The sequence below is a fragment of the Alligator mississippiensis genome, chromosome 7 (genome assembly GCF_030867095.1).
Source record: "Alligator mississippiensis isolate rAllMis1 chromosome 7, rAllMis1, whole genome shotgun sequence".
In the NCBI taxonomy this organism is placed as follows: Eukaryota; Metazoa; Chordata; order Crocodylia; family Alligatoridae; genus Alligator; species Alligator mississippiensis.
This window is the reverse complement of record NC_081830.1, coordinates 73,471,468-73,496,924: the sequence shown is the minus strand read 5'-3', so window position 1 is coordinate 73,496,924 and position 25,457 is coordinate 73,471,468. Positions and strand designations below refer to the sequence as shown.

Sequence of the window (25,457 nt, the reverse complement as noted above, 5' to 3'; positions counted from 1 at the left end):
TGTGCCCACACCTGGTGTCAGCGTATAAACACACACACACACACTCAACTTCTGCCCACACCTGGCATCTGTGTGTACACACCTGGAATCTGCACACACACAACCTGTGCCCACACTTGGAGTCGGCACGCATGCACACACACCCAACCTGCAGCCACGTCTGGTATCTGTGTGTACATACACGCACAACCTGTGCCCACACCTGGCATCAGTGTGGACACACACGCAACCTGCGCGCACACCCAGCGCGAGTGCTGTCCCCGGGCCCGCCCGGCTGCCCTTGCCGGCGCTCGGGGGGCCGGGCCGGGCCGGGGCGGAGCGGGGCGGGGGCGCCCGTGGCCGGACGGACGCGGCGGGCACCCAATGCGCTCCGGCGCGGCCTCCCCGAAGGGAGGGCAGAGCGCGGCCAATGAGGCCGCGCCCGGAGCGGGACTTCCTCCGGGGACCCGCAACAGCGCCGCGCCGAGCCGAGCCGTGCTGAGCCGAGCACAGCCGACACGTCAGTGGGGCGGGCGGCGGCGGCGGCGGGGAAGTTTCCTTTGTTTCGCTGTCAGGGGCTCCTTCCCCGCCTGCTCCCGAGCAGCGCGGCCAGGCGCCGCCCCCGCCCCGGCCCCGGCCCCGGGACGCGCCGTCTCCCCGGGGCGCAGCGCAGCATGTTGCCGGGGCCGCCCGGCGGCGGGTCGCGCGGGCTGCAGCGCTGCCCCGTGCTGCCGCCTCCTCCGGCAGCTGCTGCCCGCCGCTGAGCCGGGCCGGGCTGCGGGCCCCGCGGAGGGACTATGGGCAACGGGATGTGCTCGCGAAAGCAGAAGCGGGTTTTCCAGAGCCTGCTGCTGCTGAGCGTGGTGTTTGGCTTCATCTACGGGGCGATGCTGTACTACGAGCTGCAGAGCCAGCTGCGCCGAGCCGAGGCGATGGCGCTCAAATACCAGCAGCACCAGGAGTCGCTCTCAGCCCAGCTGCAAGGTAACGCGGCTCCCTGCCCCCCGCCACGAGTCTCTCCCCACCCCCGCGCACATCTGCCCCGCAGCTGCCGCACCGCTCCCTGCCCGCCCGCCCGCCCTTCCCCCGGGCCTGCCGCCACGTGCAGGGGAGATGCTCCCCTTCAAGTCCACTGACTTGAATGTGGCCAGGATCCTCTCCCCTCCCCTCCCCTCCACAGGGCCCTCTTATTGCTGAAGGATCACAGGGCACCTTGCAGCTGCCAGCTGAAAAGGCAAACTCGCTGCATCCCCCTTTTTCTTACTCTCCTGGCCCCGCAAAAGCCAGTGGCTGCATTTTGGCTTTTGCCACTGCTTTGCATTTTGCCTGTGACATCCCATTGTGGGAAGGGATGGGACCAGCTTGAAAGTTTAGGGTCTGTTGCTTCGCCAGGTGAGGAACGGTTCAAGTCCTCTTTCCTGAGCTAGTTTAAGAACAGAGAAGAACAGGCTCTGTTACTGGCTTTGACTATTTTGGCTCAAAGCAGTTGCCTAGAAGTGGCTGCTCATCACCAGACACTTCCAGTTTTAGGATGCTCGAAATGGAGATTATTTTGCTTTGGAAACTGATCGCTGTCAGTTCCCAAGGACTTCTGCATGCAAAGATGTCAAATTGTATATGGACCATCAGTGCTGTGTAAAGCGCAAAACTTTTTAAGTTCCTTTTTAAGTCCCAGCTGCTTGAAGTCAGGCACACACAAATCAGTGACTGCTTTTGAAAGCTTTGGCCTTAGTATGTATAGTTTCTGTTCAAAGTGTTTGAGGTGGCCACAATTGAATATTGAGCATGTGATGCGTTTAACCGTCCTGGAACTTTACACGCTGCACCAGCGTTACACATTGCACCAACTGTACAAACAGCAGTAGGATGAATATTGTTGATTTGATCTTGCAACCTTTTACACGTGGACAGCAGGATTGGGTTAAAGGTTTTTAAACTCTTATTGGCGCCTCCTAAATCTGTGCAATAACAAATTCCAAGTCCATGGTTACTTAGTTTCAGCATCTCCAGTTCTGATAGAATAATGCTATGGAACACCTTGGCGGTGGCATCGCTGTAGTGACCGAGGAGGCATGAGGGGGAGAGATGTGGTTGATGGCTGAAGGGCTGCTGTAGCTGGTCTGCATATTTGCCAAGAGAATTTGAAGAGGAAATGGAGAAAACCAGAACATCTTGTTCCTTGGTCAAGTTAAACTTCAACAACTTTCTGTTACTTTCACTGACCTGGGGGACAGCAGAGTAACTTTATTGGTGGCATTCATCCTATAGATTGAAACTTTACCAAGATAGAGAAGAGGAGATAAAATGGCTCCGCACACTGAGGCTATGTTATAATTAAACTATTCACGTTGTAAACTTTATGGGTTAGTGACTATTTTCCCATGAAAATAAATGCATTAAAAAAATAGGAGAGAAACAATCAATAGAAACACCAGAAAAAACATGTCTCATGCTACATTACATATAATTTTCCTCTTACCATTTTAAATTAATTGCTGAACAACTAATAATGTTTTCCCCAAGGTTAACTTATTTTAATAATATATGCTTAAAAAGGAGAGAGTGAGCCTCTTGGGCATATCAAGCATATGTAAAAGATTTTTCTATCAAAGATACCCTACAGGTAAACCTTTTTACTAAAGATAAATATACATCCCTTCATCTGGAGAAAGGAAGAGACACCAGTTTTACAAAAAAAAGACATTCTTGAATAGATTTTTCTTTTTCTTTCTGAAATTTCTGGGAGGTAGGCTCAGAGCCTCAAATAGTACTTCTTTCTAGCCTCCTCCCTGGCTAAATACATCTCCCATGCATTTTCCATCCTGTGTGCGCCTAACGGCACATTGATGCTGAATTTGAACATCCTTGCACCTTGTATAGTCATTTCCACGAATGCAAAGTACCTTTACTAAAGGTAAAGCATTATCCTTGGCGTAAGTGTGGGGAGAATTCTGATTTAGCATTTGATATTTGATATTTTTATTTTACATGCAGTATTTTATAACAACTTAGCACAGAAATAGATGACTATACAAGGTGGATCAAATAGGCCTTTTGTACAACTTCAGCTTCCCCGTGGGGGGGGGGGTGTGTGTGTGTGTGTTGCATAGCAGCAGGGAAAGTTAACTTTTGTAAAGAGATACACGCTTCTAAAACAACACAAACAAAAGCATTGACTGAGAACATACGGGCAGGTGCAATATCTGACTGTACTTTGAACTCTTATTTTTAAGTGACCTGGGTTTTAAATTGGCCGTGTCCCTCTCAAAACTCTAAAATGTTTACCTTTCAGGGCTTCATTTGATTTGGATATCTTTTGAGTGTAAAGAACCCAGATTATTTTTGTTTGACTACTAATGGCTTAAATCTAGAAATAAAATAAGAAACAGATTGTGTAGCCATAGGCAAACCTCAATGTAGAGAAAGTCAGACTATTTATGGAGACATTTTTGGCTTTGAACATTTAATTCACTACTTTAATCTTGTGCGAACTGGGGAGTCTATTCTTGTTGCTGTTCTAACAAAAATCTATAATTAGTTGGTCATACTATGTGCATGTCTCATTTTATATAATCAGTTGTTCTCTTGTAATATGGATACTTGCAGAACAGTAATTTTGGAAATGGGAACATGCTAGGGCAATGTACGCAAATACTTTAAATGGGAACTAGAGAGGGTAATAGTTAGGGGTGCACTGATAGAGATTTTTTGGGCTGATACCAATGGCTGATTTTTAACAAGCCATATTGACCAATAATGATCTGATTGCTGATATGCAGCCCAGCAGCGCAGAGAACAGCGTCCAGCTGGTAAGCCTGTGTGGTGGAAGAGGCGATGGGGGAGGGAAAGGGTTAAGGGGTGCATTTTGAAGCCCCCACGGTGAAGGAAGGAGTGGGGCTGGGGCAGGCGCTGCACAGCCAAGACAGAGCGTGGGATGGAGCCGTGAGCAGCTTGTCCAGGGGGTGTGCAGGGGAGGGGTGGTGGCTCCTGTTGCTATGCACACCCTAGGAGGGCATGGGGCGGCATGTGCCCCCAGATCTATTTGCGGGGTGAAGGCACATTGCTGCTGCAGGGTGGGGCCGGGGTGGCACTGAGTTCTTCCTGGCAGGGGCCTGGACTGGGGCTGCACTCAGGGCAGCAGTGGCAGCGCTGGGAGGGGAGCTACGGGGAGAGGGCTGCAGCCACCCCAAAATTCACTGTAGTGTGCCCCTCCCAGCAGTGCCACTGCCCACCCTGAGTGCAGCCTGTCCCTGCTGGAAAGAATCTGGTGCTGCCCTGGCCCCAGCCCACAGTGGCAAACTGCGCTCGCCCCATGTGCAGATCCAGGGGCACATGCCCCCCATGCCCTCCTAGGGTGCATGCACCAGTGGGAGCCGTGCTCCAAAACTCTAGAAAATTCAGAGCAGCATGTCTCTTCCTTCTCTCCTGATTGAGCTCATAAAGAAGCAGCATTTCCTCTCTTTGGCCAACAGGTTGCAGTTTTTGGAAGTCTGAGCCTTTTAAATCTTTTTTTTTAAGGTCTCTGACTTTTCTAAATTCAACCCCAATTCACATGAGTAAACTTCCCTGGAGTGAAACAGCATTTGCCTACGCTACAGCTGAATTAATAGAAATGTAAGGACCTCAACAGATCTAGTTCAATTCCTGGCACTGAGGCAAAAAATAAGTTTATCTACAGTATAGCCCCTAATGTGATGTTTGTGACATCTTCTCTTCATTGAGTTTTCATGTAATTAAATCAGAAGAATTTCCACTCTTTCCCCAAGAAGAGAAAGGCAAGGAGAAAGGGGTAGAGTTAGTAGGACAGTTGACTCTACCATTGTGAGCAGAATCCTCTATTTTGGAGGGGATGGGAGCTCCTCTTCCGAGTCTATAGTCTCTGCTTGCATTGGGATAGGTTTTGTAGCTGAAAATTACTTTTGCAAACCAGGGAATTGGGAACCCATGAAGAGAACAAGTCTAAGTTGCATCTTCTGGATTTTACCTTGCAGTATATTTCTGTTGGACTTTAGAGGCAGTAGAGCTGCCTTTGTAACCATGATAACATGATACTAGAGTCAAAGCATAGAGATGACGGGTGTGCCTGCTTATAAATTTGTTCCAAGCTGGCTTAAAAATCTATTATATTAATAGATCCCTGTACACAGTTTTTAGTAGTTACTTTATAAAAGCCCTTATCTACTGCTAATCTTCCCAGTCAGCTGACTATATTTTTAAATCATATTCACTTAGAACCATGTGTTCAAAACTTGGAGATAATCTCATTTCAGTTGTCTTAATGATAAAAAAGCATTTGAAAGGGCTTTGTTAAGTTTTTAATACTTAATTTGATACTATTTTCCTCTTGGCTGGATTGGACTACATTTCAGTGGTAAGCATAGGGCTTCATTGATATCTTAGTGCAAAGCCAATCGTATCTTAATTTCTTCAAGTCTAAATGTAGCTAGAAATGCTTTTGCATACTTAAGCATTCCATCTCCCCTTTCCTCAGACATCAGCTAATTTAACATACACTGCTAATCTATTCTATTTTAATTCTTTCCCTAATAGTATCTTATATCTAGCACCTTTGACTATTCTTGTTACTCCTTATGTTAGGCCAGAATCCTAATTATCTGAAGACTTCAGGTTTTTCTCTTTTTCCAACTCTGACTATAGTCCAGGTTTCCCTCGCCAACCACGGTTTTGCCAACCTTGGTTTTGAGTAGCCACGCTTAATATTCTATATACCATTTTGACTACCATGATGTACAGTTTTGAGTAACCACGGTTTTCTGTGGCTGCACATCAGCCCACCACCTGCCATTTTTCCCATAAGCCTGTTGTCTTGCCAACCAGAGTTTTGCCAACCACGGGAACGTTCAGGAACTTAACCCTAACAGGAAGAGTGACACTAGAGACAGGCAGTTGCCGCAGGACTGGGGTTCTTGTGGGAATACGAAGGCTGGAAGGGAGGTACGTGCATGCATGCTTCGAAAACAGTGCTTCTCAATGTTTTTAGACTCAAAGCACCTCGTGGAAAATGCTAGCTCTTAGTTTTAGCTTATTTTTTTGACTACAGAAAATAATAGGGCAATACTTCTGTTACAAAGAACTCAGAAAGACCACAAGAGGCCAGCATGTTTCTCATACTATGGATTCCTATTTAAAATCGCTGGATTGATCTTGTGAATCATGTTTGCACACAGAACAGTGCTAGCATTTTGTGGTACCCTTGAAAGGATCTCGGTGCACCCCAGGGTGCTACATCATCAGGTTGAGAATCACTGTTCAAGAACGTTACGTTGTGGATTTCCTGGTAAGCTAACTGTCTACCTCTGCAATTGGACTTTGCACAGTTCGTTCACTCTTAGTAGATAAGTGAAAGTTCAGTAGCCTTATCAGTTCTTGGACAAGCAATGTTCAGTTCCCTTCCCTCAACCTCCTTCCCCCCAATGAAAACACCTTTAGCAGATAAAAAGCGTGGGGAGATAGAGTTTGGTCCCATACCATTATTGGCCCTTCTGTGTGAAGGTCTGTTTACACAGAGGAGTTTGAATATAAGTAAGCTTTTCTTTGGTTATGTATGCACAAGAGCCACTATTCTAGAGTGTCCTGACCATTTATTTTTAAATTTCTACCTCCTCCATACACAAAGGAGCCTGGCAACCTGGAGCCGGCACTGAAGAACTGCCTCAGATGAGCAGCTTAAAGCATATAGTTGTTTCTAGTGCTTTTGGATGCATATGCTGCTCTCTTTGCTGCATAAAGTATAGCATTCCTCAGTCAGTACAGCAGTGATTGTTAGGCCAGATAAGGTGGCCTATCTTTTTAAGATTTAAAACTCCAGCAAAGGAATAGTATTGTTGTTATTCTAGATAGTGCCTGGTCTTTTGGAGCTAGAGGCGATTTTGTTAATCAGGAAGCCAGCTATAATAAAGCTTTGGTTGTATAGATTTAATTAACTTTGATTGTCTTGCTATCTTTGGGGGTGCTTAGAGCAGAGAGAACAAACAAATTGTGGACCGTATTAGATAGTTAACATCCTTTCTTATCAACCCACAATAAAACTTAGTAAGCGGCCCTGACTGCTTGAGGCTCTTGCTTTCCTGAAAGTGAAATTGGTGATGCTGTTACTGAGTTTCCTTCTTGAGCTTAGCTGTTAACATTTCCTGACTGTACTTTTATCTGAGGGTCCCAGATGGGACACAGGCTTCAAAGAGACCCAAACTTTTGCCAAATTCCTCCTTCCAGTAAAGACATTATTATAACCTGCCTAATATCTGACTCCCCTGGTACCTCTCCACTATTTACCAGCTACATTCATTTCCTACCCCCTCCCTCCCAAACCTGTCTTTTACCCACTGACTTGGGGGTCATCATTAACCACAAGATGAACATGAGCCTTCAATGCGATGCTGCAGCTAGTCAAGCGACCAAAACGCTGGCTTGCATCCATTTGCTTCTCAAGCAAATCCCGGGACATCAGTCTCGCCTTGTACTTGGCCTTGGTGAGGCCACAGCTAGAGTACTGCATCCAGTTTTCGGCTCCACAATTCAAGAAGGATGTGGAGAAGCTTGAGAGAGTGCAGAGGAGAGCCACGCACATGATCAGAGGTCAGGAAAACGGACCTTACGACGACAGGCTGAGAGCTATGGGGCTCTTTAGCCTGGAAAAGCACAGGCTCAGGGGTGATCTGATGGCCCCCTATAAGTTTATCAGGGGTGACCACCAGGATCTGGGGGAACACTTGTTCACCAGAGCGCCCCAAGGTATGACAACTAGGTCGAACGGTCACAAACTACTTCAAGACCGTTTCTAGCTGGACATAGGGAAGAATTTCTTTACTGTCTGAGCCCCTAAGGTCGGGAATAGCCTGCCATTGGAGGTGGTTCAAGAACCTAGATAAAAAGTACCTTCAAGAAAAAATTGGATGCTTATCTTGCTGGGATCCTATGACCCCAGCTGACTTCCTGCCCCTCGGGCAGGGGGCTGGACTCGGTGATCTTCCAAGGTCCCTTCCAGCCCTAATGTCTATGAAATCTGTGACTCCTCAATTTACATCTTCACTGACTGCCTGTCTTGCATGCAGACCAGCCTCTGGCTTCTTCGCTATTCATCCCATCCAGTAAGAGCACAGACCTCTGCAGACACTTCCTCAGCCTGCCGAAGGGTGTTTGTGCCTGAAAGCTTGCTAAGAAGAATTTTTCCAACTATTTGAGTTGGTTTAATAAAAGATACCGGATTTACAGAAAGAACCTTGTCTGCTTATGTCCTTAGACCAACACGGCTACAAGCTATACTTCCAGTAAATGCTCATAGACAGACGAGGTTCTTTGGGTAAATCCGGTATCTTTTATTAGACCAACTCAAATAGGTGGAAAGATTCTTCTTAGCAAGCTTTGGGGCACAAACACCTTTCAGCAGGCTGAGGAAGCTTCTGCAGATGGTCTGTGCTCTTCCTGGATGGGATAGTAAAGCAGCCAGAGGCCAGTACATACGCAAGAAAGCCAGTCAGTTAAAATGAGTAAATGCTCCAGCGCTCCATTGTGCCCTTTGGCCTTGTTCATTGGAACAGCTCTCTATGTTTGTGCAGGCAAGGCAGCAGCCTGTTAAGGGGGGCATGTACGTTGGGGCATGAGAGTGACTGTTCTGCCTTTCGGAGACTAGTAGTAGAAGTGGATGGAAGTTGGGAGCCCTTCCTCCCTCAATCTAGGCATCTTGCTTCTACTTTTTTTGCTGACTTTTCCCCACTTCAAGATACATTTGGGGTTTTCTGTCTCTGGTTTGAAAATCTTTCCCCCTTTTGCTGACGTTTGCTGAGAGGGAGGAAAATGTATCCCTGGTGAACTACCACAGCAACTTTTCTGTAATGGCTGTGGAGGGAAGAGGCACACTGCCTCATTTCCATAACAGATGAGGTAAAGCCCAACTTGGCATGTCTGGCTACTCCCCCGTGCCCTCTTACTGGTGAGGGAATGAATAGATCTTAAGCTGTTGCTGGTCTCCAAATTGATCGCAGGCTCTGCTGGGCTATTCTCCATCTCCAGTGAGGTCTATAGGGTGCTTTAGCTGCCCAGACCCTGAAACTGTGATCCTGAAGCCCTGTAACCTACTGCTTGACTTCAACTACACCAGGTTGTCTTTGCGAAGATGTGTTGTTACGCACAGGTCTTCTGGTTCGGCTCGGATCTTGGGATGACAGTGTCTCTGCTCCTGCGCGGACACACTTTATTGGAAAATGCTGAGAGCTTGCGGAAACTAGCTCTAAAGTAGTTTGTTTCAAACTGTTTTAATGTCATGGAAGAGGTACAGTTTATCTGAGGGATGACTCCTCTGAATGTATAGAGCTACTCTTATTGGCTAGGCACAGACGATATACCTAAACGGGTTTAAGTGATCAGAAGCTGGTTTAAATCTGTAACGGAACACAAGTTCGGTGCACGTAAACTGGTTTCAAAATGTCCGAAATGGGTTTGAGATAAACCTGGTGGAACGTAGTATCAGATCTGGGTCAAACTGGTTTATGCAACTGCTGTCCCAGACCCCTTCCTGGTTCAAGTTGAATCAGTCCCCCAGCATCCCAGCATGCTTTGCAGCCCTGCATTGGGCTGTGCTCTCTGTGTCGGAGAGCAGGGCTGGCCCTGCCCCTCTGCTCCCTAGCCAGAGCAGGGGCGGGGGTACGGCCAGATGCAGGCCCGGCATGGGTCCCTGAGGCAAAGGGAGCAGGGAGGGGGTTTATTCTCCCCTCCCTCCCCTCTCTCCACTGAGGACCCCAGCTGGAGTCTGCCTGGCCAGGTCAGAGCAGCCCCTGTCTGGCCTCCCCCTCCCCCCCCCCAGCTTGGTGAGGGGGAGGGGGCCATGGCCAGCCCCATCAGCAGCCTGAAGCGAATGGGGGTAGGAGGGAGGGAGGGGAGATTTAATTCCCTCCTCCTTTCCCTGTCCCATCATCATGGACCCCAGCCGGGGTCTGCCTGGCCAGGGCGCAGGAGCCCATGTCAGGGCCCCCGCCCCTCGCTGCTCCAGTGGCAGGGGTGGAGGCATGCCAGATGCTGGTTAGCATAGCAATGGGGGCAGGGAGAGGGTTTATTCCCGAGGGCAGAGGGGAGGTGGGAGGGGAATAAAACCCCTCCCCTGCCCCCTTTGCTTTAGGGGGGCCATGCTGGGCTGGGGTCTGACTATGCTCCTCCCCCCGGCTTGGCCACTGCGGAAGGGAAGCGAGGGCTCAGTCTAGCGCCCCCCACCCTCCCCCAGCTGCTAGCCTGAGCCACGGCAGGCACTGCCTGCATTTCCAGAATCAAAAGTGAACATTTATTCGCTTGTAAATTGGTTCAATCTACTCGGGTTAGACTAACCTGCAAAGATTGAATCAATTCAGGCTCAGGCTTTTTGAATATCTGCACTTAGCTACTATGCAAGCATAACTAAACTCTTTAGGAAAATGATGTTCCAAATACATTGTCTCATTTGTCTGGCTGGCTTCCCTGGCCAGACGTGGTATTTGGGCAGGATATACGGTGCTTGTCCTTGGCTGGAGGTTGGGAATCGTCATGAACAATATCTCCACCCTTGTATTATAAGTTAAGTACATATTGTAGCATCTGTTACTCAGCAGTGGATACAGTCCCTGAAATTTAGGAACAGGGTATATTTTGTGTTGTTTGCTTGTAAAATGGGAATATTGCATGGCAAAAGTAATTAAATCTGTTCTGTTAAAATTAAGGAGCCAAGTTATGATTTCTTGGTAATCATAGCAACTAAATATAGTCATGTGTATATACTACTTCTAACTAAGGATGGATATTGTGTGTGTAGCTTTTGTGATTGTAGAAGCAAGATAAGCCAAAATTCTGGTCCCACTGAAGTATAAGACAAATCTCGACAGAATTAAACCTCTTGGTTTAAATCTGTTGTGTTTTTAAGGAGTGACGCTAAAAAAAAGGATGGAAACTTTTTGCTCTTGATCTTACTCTCCTATTAAGTGCAGCGTTGGAGCTCACTAAGTTCCTCGGAGCGTAACTGTTTGGGGAAGTGGTTTAACAGCTTTGCATGCTAATAACTGTAGCTTTAAAATTTTTTTTTTTTTATCATGATGTTTGAGTTTGGAAAGACTGAAGAAAAGCCCCACATGCAAACTCCTGCTTATTGCAGTCTTTTTTTAAAAACAATTATCATAACTTTTAAGCAGAATTGGGCCAATGGCATGTGATTTTCATATGTCATTCTTTTGTGTATGAGTGGGGTCTGAATTTGTTAGAATGTCCTTATGGGGTGAGGGAGTATGGGAGGAAGCTCAGAAAATAGTTGCTTGTTTCTTATAACTGATAATCAGGGAACCTCATTTTCTCAGATAAAAAAGTAACCCAAAATCCACAGACACAGACATGTATGTGTGGAATTTGGGTTACTTTTTCAAATCTCAAAATTGGGGATTTTTTTTGTTTTTTTGTTTTTGTTTTTGTTTTTAATCGGAGAAAACCAGGATCCCTGCTGATAATGCTGTATGACGAGACGTGGGGCTGGCTCTGTTTTGAGAACCACTGAACTAATTACTTTTTAGATTCAAGGCATCCCCTCAGAAAATGCCAGCTTTAGTTTTTACTTTTTGATTACAGAAAAATAATTGAGCAGTTTTTCTATTGCAAAGAACTCAGAAAGATCACACCAGGGTAGAATGTTTTTAAAACACTATGGATTCCTATTTGAAATCCCTTTGAATCGTGGTTGCCATACCTAATAATAGTGCAACATTGTGTGGCACCCCAAGCACCCTTATAAAGACCTCAAGGCACCCTAGGGTCCCATCACCCTAGTTGAGAATCACTGATCTAGTCAGTCCTTACAAATAGTCACTTTATTTAAAATAGCAATTTTGAGGTGGTGTATGGACCATGAGTGTGCAGTTGCAGAAGTGGCTGCACTTTGGTTACCCAAGAAAACTGTCTTGTGTCATACCCTCTGACCAGCGTTTGAGGTGACTTTTATTACTGCCTACTCCTGCCCTCTCCCACTTACTAGCACAAGACCAGACCAGAGATCTGTGTGGCTGTAACTCAGCCGTTCAGAAGAGACCTGTGAAAGAAATCATTCTTGCACACAATATGAACGTGCTACATGCTGCACGTATTCTCTTGATCCACGATTGGCAAGAGGATGTAAAGAAAAGAAAACGAACCAAGCTGTCAAGCATCCAAGTCATTTTTCAGAACAATTTAAGAAACACCCAGGCAGCCTCGCACCACAAAAATATCATAAATACACTCTTTGACATCATAAACACCTAATTTATAAAACATTTTAAACACACTCGTGAAAGCAAAAGGAAAAGTTGTTACAAAGTGGGGACTCTGGAATTGCAGAAGAGGAGCTGTTCTGACCTGCTGCGCACCTCAGCATTTCACACCCCTTCCTCGGCGTTAGTGTAAGCAACAGGGATTTAGAATAAACCAATTCCAAGAAAAAGCACCTTCTGTCCTTCAAAATCTCTGTTTTGCCTTTTGGTGTTTCCTCATTATGAAAGGGAGCAAGCCCTTTGAAACATTACTTTCAATCAAATACATTAAAAGCTATTTATATTACACTACACACATAAATAAAGCTGCCATAGTTTAGCTTTGTTTGCAATGAAAACAACCCTCAAAAAAGGAAGGGTGTGATCTCACCGTTTTAAGGACTGTAGTGGTGGTAACAGCAGCAGCAACCACTTTAGGGAACAGGTGTGGGAGGGCATACCCCTCTTTCTGGATGGCCTTTGGATGGTGAGTGGTCCCAGAAGTAGAACCAGCCTCCGCGAATTCCCCTGCAATGGAAGAGGAGCCAAAACAGACGAGGTTAGAAGCTGGTGCACTGAGGCTCTCCTAAGTCTGTTCTGACTGCCACTTCTGCCCTGCCAGGAAGAACAGCTCTCCATTCATTGCATCCCAGGAGTAATGACTGGGACTGCTGCATTTTTCTACCCTGACAGACTTCTGGCTTTAGTGATGCTTCTGTGGCACCACATTTGAAATCCTGGATACCAGTCCCTACGATTATTTGCAGAGGTTACTTAAAAGCAGTGCAAGGTGCTTCTCTTTCCCCCAAAATACAGGATTCCTGGGCTTGTGTGTAAACTGTAACCAATTTAAAATACCAGCCACATTCGCTGTGAAATATCCATGGGACTCTGATTCTTGAAATGATTCAGTTGGGTGCAAAAGCCATTTCTCAACATTTACAAATTGTACAACCAGCAACTTGCCCCAACTGCCTGTGACTGTTATGTGGTAACTTTTGTATTTGATCAGTGAAGTGACTGCTTAAATGTGTCTAGAGTTACAAATTTAAAAAAGAAATAAAGCAAAAAACCTGAAAGTGTAAAATGGTCTGTGCACTGGGATGAATAGATAGAGAAATGTCCTTCCAGCCAGATACAGGAATGTTTACCCTGTGTTGCTGCACTACAGTGTTTCCTTTGTCTTAGTTCTTCAGCTTCCTGAGTAGAGGCTTGTGTTCATAGCCAGACCTGGGGATCTGTCCCTGACGTAACACTGTGCAGTTGACAGTCTGTGGTATCTACATGTTTGCAGCCATGACATTTTTTGCCAGCATTCCCGAGTTGGCAGTGCCAGGACAGTAGTTCTTGGCACCTTGCTCGGTCTTACTTCCAATGTATATTCTGTCCATTCTAGTTAGGAGATTAACCTCGACTTTGAATATTTCCCTGGAACCAGCGACGGTGATTATGTCAGCTACAGAAAAGCATCAGCTGTTTTTTTTCCTTTTTCATAGGAGACCTGCAGAATCTGCGGCTAGGACTTTCAGAAGTGGTCAGTAGTCTTTGAGTACAAAATTGGGACACTTCCCAATTTCCTAATTTTCAGACTGCACTGAGCACCTGCCTTCCAACAGGCAGTCGGCTGAAGCATGTTGTGTTGTTTATTAAAAACCAGAGGCAACCACAATTTAATTTCTTTTGAAAATCTTGGACCCAGTATGTTTGGTGTCCAGAAAAAGAAATTGTACAAGAAAGAGTTCCTGGGAAGGCTGATCTGCCTGAACAAATGCACTTAATTTTTATTTTTTTTTGTACTTATGCTAGTATACAGAATTTATTATTGCCATTTTGAGCAAATGGATTTATCTTCAGTCAAAACTGCTGAGAAAAGAGGAGAATTGGATTTTTTGAGGAAGCATTTATGAGGTGAACAAAGGTCAAGTATGCATTTATTTATATTTAAATAATATAAAGACCAAGGGAGGAGATGCAATCCACAGCTGTCTTCCTCCAGAGATGTAACCAGTATTTTCCTTTAGAATTTTATTAAAGAGCCTGACGTGAATTCATGTTCTGTCGTTGCAAACCTTACCCGGCTCTCCGCACCCAAGGGAGATGCTGCTGTGTCCTGTTAAGGCAAAGGACGTTATTAAATAGTCACTGCTTTTGTAGAACAGTAATTCCTGGTTCTTAAAATAAGCACCTAGTTACCATCTGTCCTACTTTTCAAAGACTATGGCTGTTGTACCTTGAGTATTAGATATTAGTCATATTACTCTGTATAAAAGTGTTTTGAAACTTCTAAGTAAAAGCCCAAGTTCTCTTGCTTAGAGAGAACATTTTTATACCATATAAAAAATATGTCCAGTCTCTCAAAATCTTCTGCCTCCCACCATGAAGTAGATCTCTCCTTACATCTGACGCAGCAGGGATATCTACTTACAGCTATTTCTGCTTTTATGGCAGTGGGGTTCTTGACAGAATATTTTTATGTAGTTTCTCTTCCTTAGAAAAACATTTTTTAGACTGTTTTGGGTGTTGAAGCATAGACCTTATGCAGCTACCTTCACAATACCCTCTGGGATAATTTGGATGGTGATCCAGTAGTCCAGATGCAGGATGACATTCCTGATGCTGTCTATGAATACAGCTTCAGAGCCCCAAAGGTATTGTCCATTACCCAACCTGGAAGGGGTGATGGGATCAGTAGAGCAGCGTACCTGGTACCACAGGTATGGTATTAAGCAAGGGTGAAAGTAAGGACTAGGGCTGGCTGACTCTCCTGGTTGAAATTTGGAGAGAGTTTTTGGCCGAACTGAAATTTTTTATTTTCTTTGGAATCTTCTGGCTTCGAAAACTTCCCTCACTGTGGTATGACAGAAGAGTGCTTTGTTTGCAGTGGTAGCATGTCGTATGTATTTGGTGTCTTCAGCTTCTGTGAAGCTATGAAGTTCTTTTATATTTTTAATTGACAATTTTATTTTTTATTTTATTTAAGAAAAGCTGTTTGCTTTATCTAGGCAACCAAATAACATAACTCTATATGTGACATGTACAAATATTCACAGGGTAAAGCACAACATTGCAAAATCTAGTCTGCAGTAAGTGATGCTTCCTCTCTGCACTGGGCCAAAATGTTTATATACTTTATCCCACTTCACAGGTGTGTGGTATGCAATATTTTGGACCCAATACGTTAGTTTTAGAAAAGATTTTAACCACACATGTGCATACCACCTTAGGTAGAATAACGTGCCAAGAGGTCATGCATGTATTAAATGCTTAACCTATTTTACACATTAATTTTCATGTGATCCTGAGAGAGGTAACTCTTAGCAATATAGGATATGTTTCTGGGATGAGCTAAACAGTTCAGAATAAATAAAGATCTATTTACTGTCTTTAGAGACCCAACATTATTTTATTTACAAAGCTTAATTGAAACCTTTAAAAATATGCAGCATTTGAATGCATTTTATATTGGTTGTTTATGGTTAGAACCAGAGGCTGAAGTGCCAGAACTGCAAGAATACAAATCTGAATGTTGGATAATCTTCTGAGTTTCTTGCATGCCTATTGGAAGTGTACACACAGTCTAAAGCATATCAGTTCTCACCTTCAGTTCTGTTACTTGTTTTAATCCGTTACTGAAAACTTCAAAATTAGTGTGTGGAAAGTTCCTTGATGGATCTCTCATAAGTCCTAACTTCCATCTTACCAATATATCACGGAGCGAGCCTCTACAGCTGAGGATTTTTTATTTTTATGTATCAGATGAAGATCATACTAACCAGTAAGTTATAGATTCTTGAAGTTTTACTAATTTTTTTATATTTAATCATTTATTATTGGAGTCCTTCCCAGGTCAATATGGTAAAAATATGATATCAAAGATTAGAATTTTACAGCACAGATTTCACAGCACAAAGCCATGTGTTGGTTTTTTTTTTTATATAACCTTCCCAAGTAATCATTTAAATAATGTTGGTGTCCTAGCTCATTTACATCTGTCATAAAGGCATGTCCTACCTCATTTACATGAGTCATTGCAATATTTGCCTGTTAAAATATCATGTATATATTGCAAACAAACTGATCATGGCATTTATGAGTTTCATGAGGTTCAATAAGGAGAAATGCAAAGTTCAGAACAATCCCATGCACCAGTACAGGCTGGGGACCAACTGGCTGGGCAGCAGCTCTGCACAAAAGGGGGTTACAGTGGACAAAAAGCTGAATATGAGCTAACGGTGTGCCCTCGTTGCAAAGAAGGCTAATGGCATACTGGCTGCATTAGTAGAAGCATTACCAGCAGATCAAGTGAAGTGATTATTCCCCTCTCTTTGGCAGTAGTGTGGCCACATCTGGAACATGGGGGCACGTTTTGCCGTGCCCCCCTGCCCCGCACACGCAGATGAGATGTGGACAAATTGGATAGGGTCCAGCGGAGGGCAGCAAAAATGGTTTGGGGGCTGGAGGACATGACTCATGAGGAGAGGCTGAGGGAACTGGGCTTATTTAGTCTGGAGAAGAGAAAACTGAGAGGGGATTTACTAGCACCCTTCAAGTACCTGAAGGGAGGTTCAAAAGAGGATGGAGCTGGACTGTTCTCAGTGGTGGCAGACACCAGAACAAGGAGCAATAGTCTCAAGTTGCAGCAAGGGAAATTTAGGTTAGGTCAGGGGCGGGCAATTATTTTGGGCGGAGGGAGGGCTGCTTACCCAGTCTTGGCAAGCTGTTGAGGGCTGCATGGGTAGCCCTGCACCTTGACAGGTGCCCTGCCCCCTAGTCACCATCTTGGGACCAGTGTCCCAGGACCAGCACTGATGGAGTGCAGGCTGACAGGGGTCTGTGGAGCTGGGCAGGGCTGCACCAGCAGGGAGAGGGGGGAGCTAGCTTGGCTCCATGGAGCCCCTGCAGCCGGGACCACTGCACTCCTGCCACCCTGTTCTGGGCCCCGCTGGTGCTGGCCCCAGGACACTGGTGTGGGCCCCATGTACCTGTTCACTACCAGTGCCCCCAGCCCTGCAGTACAGGTGGGGGGCAGCATGCAGCCCTGACCCCCTGCTCCCTGGCAGGGAAGGAGCTGGTGCTGAGCACAGGGAAAAGCAGCCCCTTCCCTGCCCTATGGCTGGTGCTCCCTGCTGCAGCCACTCGCAGCCCGCACGCAGCTGTCCTGAGCAGGCACAGGCAGCCCCGTGCAGGCTGAGAGTGGCTACAACGCGGGGTGCTGACCACGGGCTGGGGGAGGGCCACTTTTCCCATGCTCAGCACCAGCTTGTAACTTGCCCCCACTGCCAGCTTGGGCCCTGCACTGGCTCCGGGCTCGCCCATCAGGGTTGCACACGGCGGCAGCAGCTGCAGTCCCCCTGCTTGCTGCACTGGGCAGTGTTTGCCATCGCTGCCTCTGGGCTGCCCAGTGCACGAGCTCCAGGCAGGCAGCAGCAGCAAACACTGCCCAGCGCGGCAAGTTGTGTGGGCTGCAGCTGCTGACGCCATGGCACAGCCCTGATGGGCGAGCCTGAAGCTGGTGCAGAGCCCAGGCTGGCAGTGGGGGTGGGTTACAAGCTGGTGCTGACCGTTGAAAAACCAGCCCATCCCCCACCCCATGGCCTGTGCCCTGTGCTGCAGCCACTTGCAGTCTGCGTGGGGCTGCCTGTGCCTGCTCAGGACAGTCCCAAGTGGGCTGTGCGTGGCTGCAGCAGGGAGCACTGGGGTGAGGGAGGGGTCCCCACCCCCCCTTACCTGAGGTTCTGGCGCGGGGCAGCCACATGGTCCCAGGCCGGAAGCCCCTGCTGGGGCTTCTGGCTGGAGGGGTGGAGGCAGGCTGGGCAGGCCCTGCTGTTGCAGGAGCCCACCAAGCTTCCCCTGGGTCCTACTGCCCCAGGTTCCTGTCATTTTGGACAGGAACCAAAGCCACATTAATATTAATTTTCTAAATTTTTCAGGGGCCCTGTGGGCTGGATAGAATGGCCTCACAGGCCATACTTTGCCCACCCCTGGGTTAGGTATTGGGAAGAACTCTGTCACTAGGAGGGTAGTAAAGCACTGGAGCAGGTTACCCAGAGGTGACGTAATCTCCATCCTTGGAGGTTTTTAAGACCTGGGTAGACAAAGCCCTGGCTGGGATGATCTAGTTGGGGATGGTCCTGCTCTGAGCAGGGGGTTAGACTAGATGACCTCCTGAGATGCCTTCCAACCCAAATTTTCTATGATTTTATGATTTTTAATAAGTTTAGTTGTGCCATACTATAAGCACTGAGTAGTGGATACTCATCTTCTTGGCTCTAAGAATAAGTACGTGTTAACAGAAGGATATTGTTGGTGCAGGATTTTTCTGGCATCAAAGGTGTTCATACATGCATATTTTTCGTTTTTTGCAACTGTGGTCAACAACCCAATAAAATAGACTGCAAAAAACCTGAACTTAAAGCTTTTGATGTGAAATGTTGATGCACCTTTTTCAATCATTAAAACCATGCACCATGTTTAGTTACCAGAAACCCTTTAATTTATAGGGAATTGAAAGTCAAAGCAAATTTTACTATTTGGAAAGCACTGCTGCCAATAAATGTCACTTTGCTTGTCTTGAAAACCCTTTGTGCTTTTCCTTTGTGCTAACTGGTAATTTATTTGACAGAAAAGCTCTTACTTGGATATATGTCTGTGTCAACACAAACCTTTTATTAAATGTTAATGTTCTAGAGAGTGCGGGAGTTTAATTTTTTTAGAAAATATAATTGGATCACTCCATGCCATCCTCCTCAGAACCAAATTGTTCCACATGCAAGAAGGAGAAAAATCTCACATTTCACATGCCTTTAACAATTTTTTCTTTATAAAGGATATAAACAGAAGCAAAGAAAAATAGTCAAAGCTGTAAAGTATGACATAACTTCAGTGTTCCCTTCTGCGTTGTACTGCCTCTGTAGTTTGTCAGTTTGTGCAAGAGATGTAACGAAATATAATTTTCCACGTTTTAGTGCTACAAATACGGCACTCTCTCTTGAATTTTGTTGCTTACCAAAATCTGTTTTTCACATGGATTGCAGATTTGATTGTATCTTTGTAATATACAACTGTAGCTTACACTTTGACCACATAAAGTTGGACTGTGATGGAAAGCAATGAGATTTTTCTCCAAATCCAACCACAGTCCCTGAGTAATTGGGTGTTTCTGCTAGGTGACTACCAGTAAGACACTGGAATCTACCATTTGAGGCCAAGAGCTGCAACGGTTTATGAATGTGAAGAATTTTACACATGGGAAATAGTCCTATTGAATTAATAATGATTCCTCCCATGGCATAACAACATTATGCAAATCCATAACTCTTTGTAACGGGAGTCTAAATTACTATCATTGGATTTAAGAGTTGATCCCACATTAATACAAAAGGATTGTGCCCCCTAGGAATGTTTGCTTCGCAGTCAAACTGCCAAAAACAGTTTCGTTGTTGTTGTGTTGTGTTGTCTTGGGTATTTTTTTTTTTTTTTTTTTTTTTTTTTTTTAACATAAAAGCCTATTTTACAGAAACTCTTAGGATACCAGTGTGCTTGTGTGTTTCAGACCTCCTATCCTTCAGCTCCTGCTTCTGACAAACCAAGATAGTGGAATACTATATTTGCAAAATAGCTGAAAATCTGATACTGAAAACATTGGCCTTTTTAAACTTCATAAGTTGCTGGGTTTTTTTTCTTTATCATTTAAAAGAAAAAAAAAATTCTTAGGAATGTAAAGATAAGTGAACTAGTCCAGTAGCAAGCTTTCTTTCATCAGATTGTGGGTCTTGTAATTTAATATTTAGCTGTGCTTGTAGCAGAATAATCTTTTGAGAATGTATTTAGGACCTTAGCCCTCTATAACAGTTGTCTATGAATTTATATAGCACCTCTTTTGTCCAAGCGTGTGTGTGATTTTTATAGAATTAATAACTATGCAGAAGTGCCCATTTGTGTGTAGTTTTTACAGATCAGGTATGCAGCAGCTACTGGAGTAACAGCAGCAAAGATGGAAAAGGAGAAAAACACCAAAGCCAACTTAAAATAACAAGTAGGCAGGATGTATTAATTGAAGCTAAATTGGACCAGCACTCTAGGGTTAGTTTCCTTCTCTGCCTTTCAAGAGGCTGTAACTTCTCTTGGTTAAGGAGAAGTGGGTAGCTGTAGCACTTCAGAAGTAAAGCCAGTCAGGAATTTTTTCACTTTATATTTTTCTGCTGGAAAATGCAGAAAAGCAGCATACAAGAGACTTATCGACCTTGTGCAGCATCTTTTGACAGACTGCAAAGTGCATGTAACTTGTAGATCAGAACCCAAATAGCTTTTCTAGTATGTGGGTAAATAATTACAGCAGTGACCACCAGTAAGCACAGCTCAAACGTAGTGGATTCAGGTCACAATCAGGGCATGCTTCATAGCAGTGATCTCAGCATGGCAGAGAGATGCTGTAGTTATGTCCATAATGGTTGGAATGGATGCAGTTGGGACAGGTTTTCACTTGGGTACAAGTCAGGAGGTGGCATCGGGTAACCAATCTTTTAAATATTCAGACCACATTTAGTTATGTTAAGTTTACATAATCAAGGAGGAGGATGGACGTGACGTGCAATAAATTTATACAGAAACTATCTTTGGAACTTGACTAAAGTAATAATGAGAGAGTTTGGTCAAAATTCTGCCCTTTGGCTACTATATCCAGTTTATGCAGATACAAAAGAAAACACGTGCTTTGATTTCTATACAAAGACCTTGAGAATTCAGGTCAGTCTTTAGCTTGATTTCCTCATGCCAGGGACTGCAAAGAAATCACCTTTTCCAAGTCCCATTTCTCTTTTAAGTTAAAGGCCTAGTGTATAATGGAAATATATCAATAATATTAATGGGCCATTCAGTAAATATGTTGAATTGAATCTTGTATGCTAATTTTAGCATGTGGCCCTTAACCATGCAAGTCAGTGAAGGTCCACTGAAGCTGCCCTAATAACAGCTGCTAAAGATTTGGCTCTAATGTTCAGTATAGTACCTAATCAGTTCAAAACTGAATATTTAGCTTGTTTAAGAGCTGAAGTACATTTATTTTCTCATGAATATTTTATTTCTCAAGTATGTATTTTCAAAAGAGTGAAGACAGTGTAAAATACTGAATTCTTTCTGCCCTTTCTTCCTGCTCACCTAATTGCTTTTGACTTCTTAAACCATACTTTGCTGGGAAAGATGCAACAGCAGGTGGAGTAGAAGGGAAGTGAAAAAAATATGACTGTAAAATCCTGTGGTGGTTTAGCCTCTGCCTGCCAAAAGCTTATTTCCAATCCTGATTGCAGGGGAGGAGAAACGCATTATGGATTTTCAGGCTACAAGCACTGTTCCTTTTGCAAAGCAATTCTGTATTCAAAATCTTTAGTGCCAAGATGCCGCCATTATTGCAGTGCTTCCAATTTTTTTCTTCTATTTAAACTTATTTAGTGGTAACTTTGTGAATATTCATCATATGCTTGTTTTGTTGCAATGGCTCTTGATATATCAGTTCATCTTGACTGATGCCCTTGACTTTAGAGAAAAAATGGCAAAGTAGATATAGGTGACATGGATTAATTAGCAATCCTGCTTCTAAGCAAAAATGTAAACATTTTTAGATAAATCACTAGCTAAAGATTGCAGAAGACATGATAGAAGAATTAAGAACATTTTTTAAGGGTTTAAAGCAGTTTTATACAACTGCCAAGATGCAAATCTTTGCTTGATGTTTCCTGCTTATAGTTTCCTATGCTTTTCAGTACCTACTTAACTTCGTGTGGAAATATGTTTTCTGTTCGCTTAAAGGAAAAATGGCACTTTTCAGTAATTTGGATGATAGCTTCAAAGAGAGCTTGAAAATCACTGTTTGGACAGGGAAAATGAATGTCTTTAATATAGCGTGTTTAGTTGTTTTAAACAACTCTGTACAAACCTTTGTATTTGTTTTTCACAGGGATTTAGGTAGACTTTTTAACTTAGCAAAAAACATTATCTCACATGTGGGTTTGAGCTTCAGTTTTGTTCAAAACCTGAAATTTAAGTGTCCCTCAGAATTGCTATTTTTTTTCCATTGGTTTTAAATATGAAGTCAAGAATTCGGCTAGTTTTGAGCAGTGTTTGGTCCTGCTTCGCAAACTGTCTAGACTCTTTTTTGGGTTCAGGTTCACATGCTATTTAATTTATATGAAAACCCTTTGGGTGCTGATAGACATGGGGGGTCGGGAGGCAACCAGCACTTTCCCAGAAGAGGAATCATGTCAGTTTGACCCAGCACCTCAGCATCTATATAGCTCACATGCTTTAGCGGGGCTTTTTGGTGTTTTCATCTAATCATCGATTGAATTATTGATCAGATAAAAGTGCTAATTCTCCCCACCCCAAAATGTGAGAGCTATCGAGAAGCTGGGTGAGCCGGGTCAGACTGATGCAGTTCCTCTTCTGGGCATGTGCTGTGGTAGGTGTTGGGGTGCAACAAGCTGAAAGTAAAGCACACTTTGATTTTGTTTGTTTTCCACATCTCTAAGCACCCATTGTGGCTAAAACTTTTAGTTTTCAGCTTAGAAGGTTTAATTGGGGACACTTAGGAGGGCTGACAAAGTGGGGATGCAGCCAGGAAGGCCAACCACACCTTGTCATGCATCCACAGATGCATCTCAAGCAGGTCCAAAGAGGTGATCCTCCCCCTCTATGCGACACTGGTCAGGCCGCAGTTGGAGTACTGCATCCAGTTCTGGGCACCGCACTTCAGGAGGGATGTGGCCAATATGGAGAGAGTCCAGAGGAGGGCCACCTGCATGATCCGGGGGCAGCAAGGCAGGCCCTACAAGGAGAGGCTAAGGGACCTGAACCTGTTCAGCCTCCACAAGAGAAGGCTGAGAGGGGATCTAGTGGCAGTCTGTAAACTAGTCAAGGGGGACCAGCAGGCATTGGGAGAGTCCCTGTTCCCCCGAGCACTCCCAGGAGTTACAAGAAACAATGGACACAAGCTAGTGGAGGGTAGTTTCAGGCTAGAAATTAGGAGGGGCTATTTCACTGTCAGGGCGGCTAGGACCTGGAACCAACTTCCAAAAGAAGTGGTGCTGGCTCCTTCCCTGGGGGTCTTTAAAAAAAGGCTGGACGAACATCTGGCCAGGGTCATTTGACCCCAGTACTCTTTCCTGCCATGGCAGGGGGTCGGACTAGATGATCTGCTCAGGTCCCTTCCGACCCTACCAACTATGATACTATGAATTTTGATGGGAGATGTTTTTGTTACCAAGTGTGGTATTTATACCCAGGGCATTTAATTTAACATATAATTATGTTGTATCGGTATAAGAGGTATCATCACATAAGTGTGTGGACGCAACTGTAAATAGATTGGTATACGACCCTTCTTCGAGTGTAGTCTACCTGGCACTTGTAAGTTTATCTGATCTTACTGTATTGATTCCTCTTCTTGATTCAAGACATCAAAATACAAATTAACAATAGATCCTTTGTCTTAAATTTCCATTTAAAGTGGGATGCCATGCCAATAAAGGAGAAGTTGATCTGTATGATCAACTTGGTAAAGTTCTTTTTTTTTTCCTTTCATAGTGGGAAACAGGACTTTAATCTTTCCTGTAAGCACTTTCCATAATAGCAAAAAAGATTGCTTTGCTTTCCTGGACTTTCCCAGGATGCTAAGAAGGATCTTATTGGTTGTTAAGCAAGACATGTAGTTTTGCTAGATGGTCAAATAACCATATAACACATGAGAAATGTTTTTTCTTTCACTACTTCTAGAACATATCCTGTGGGTACAAGATAATTGTTTACTATAATGTGTAGAGGTAGTGACATCATGAAGCTTGCTTGCTGCTTGCGAGGTAGGGTTTTGGCTGAATTACAAGATCAAAAGATAGAGTGAATATGAAAAGCTTTAGTTAAGAAAGGGTGTTTTAGTGATGAGATTGTGAGATCTGCACTTCTCACTGAAGAATGCCACAAACAACTTTACGATCTATGGGAGCATGCTATCAAACCTTGGTGAAAACATCACAGTGACTGGACTCTGGTCAGGTTCAGACTGGTCACCTAGATGCCTGCACTTGGATCAGGGGTGAGCAATATTTCAGGTGGAGGGCCACTTACTGAGTTTTGGCAAGCCATCGAGGGCCACCAGGGGCAGATAAACGTTAACTTTCTAAATTTTTTAGGGGCCCCGTGGGCCAGATAGAATGGCTTAGCAGGCCGTATCTGGCCCACAGGCCGCATTTTGCCCACCCCTGACTTAGATACTGAAACACCGCTGGCCCCAGGAGAGTAATTCAAACTGAGAAGATCAGGCCTCTAGGATGCCTATAGTCAATGGGGAGACTTGAGTACTTCCAAAGAGTGATTGTGGGGTAGGCAGCACAGTTATCTATGTGGAGAAAAGGGAAAGTTGGGCATCGCCAAATGCATCTTACATTAGACGGGCAACAACCCTAAGAGCAGGGCTGGCAACTCAGGTGTCATCCCAGAAGAGAATCCTTATCACCGCATTTCAGGGTCGGGGCCCCCTTGTTTCTCCTTTTGTTCCCCATGGCTCCTGCTCTCTCGACTGCCCAACGTCCCAGCTTCTTCAACTGGAGAGGTACTGGAGGAACATTTGTCATCCAAAACAGAGGCACTGATAGAATTTGGGCACCTGCACAGTTTTGTGGCTATGGTGCAGCTCTCTTTAGAGCTCGGGTCTCTCAGCGCTGCCCAATTCCTGTTGCTGGTCTGGATCAGCTGTAAATCTCTTCAGTGGTAGCCAGCCTTTCCAGAAAAGAGAAGTGACATGGCACATACTTTTGCTGCTCAGTCCTGAGGCCCTTGTGAGATGTCCTGCACACTTTGCCTCAAAACATAATTAGCTTCCAATTTGTTTCAAAGGGCTTCTCAGAAAAAATACCATTATGCCCTAAATGAATTGCTTATTACGTGGTATCAAACTCTACAAAGATTGGTAAACCTTTTATGACTGCAGGCTGGAATGATCCTCTCTGGGTCAGAGGCAGGCTGATAAACCCAGCCACAGCCACTACTTCTTCCTGTGGCATCATGAGAGCACCCACAGCTGAAGCTGCCCCAACCACCGTTGAAGCCCCATGCCTGCGGGCTGGATCCATTGGTTCCATGGGAAATAGGGTTCTACTAGACCAGGGGCCAGCAACCTGTCTTGTCAGACTCTTAGGCTAAGTACAGATCTCGATTCAGTGTTTTACAGGTTAGTTTATA

General features: G+C 44.8%; 1 protein-coding gene across 2 annotated transcripts in view; it reads left to right on the top strand.

Moving 5' to 3' along the window:
* Window positions 1–426: 426 nt before the first annotated feature.
* GOLIM4 (golgi integral membrane protein 4) overlaps window positions 427–25,457 on the top strand; it is a 52,706-nt gene continuing 27,675 nt past the window's right edge. Inside the window, exon 1 of one of the 2 annotated variants that reach the window (XM_014602806.3) lies at window positions 427–963. In XM_014602806.3, the coding sequence (XP_014458292.2) occupies window positions 777–963 (187 nt within the window). In that variant the 5' untranslated portion in view covers window positions 427–776. The remainder of the gene's footprint in view (window positions 964–25,457) is intronic. The other variant, XM_006261710.4, reaches the window with a different exon arrangement.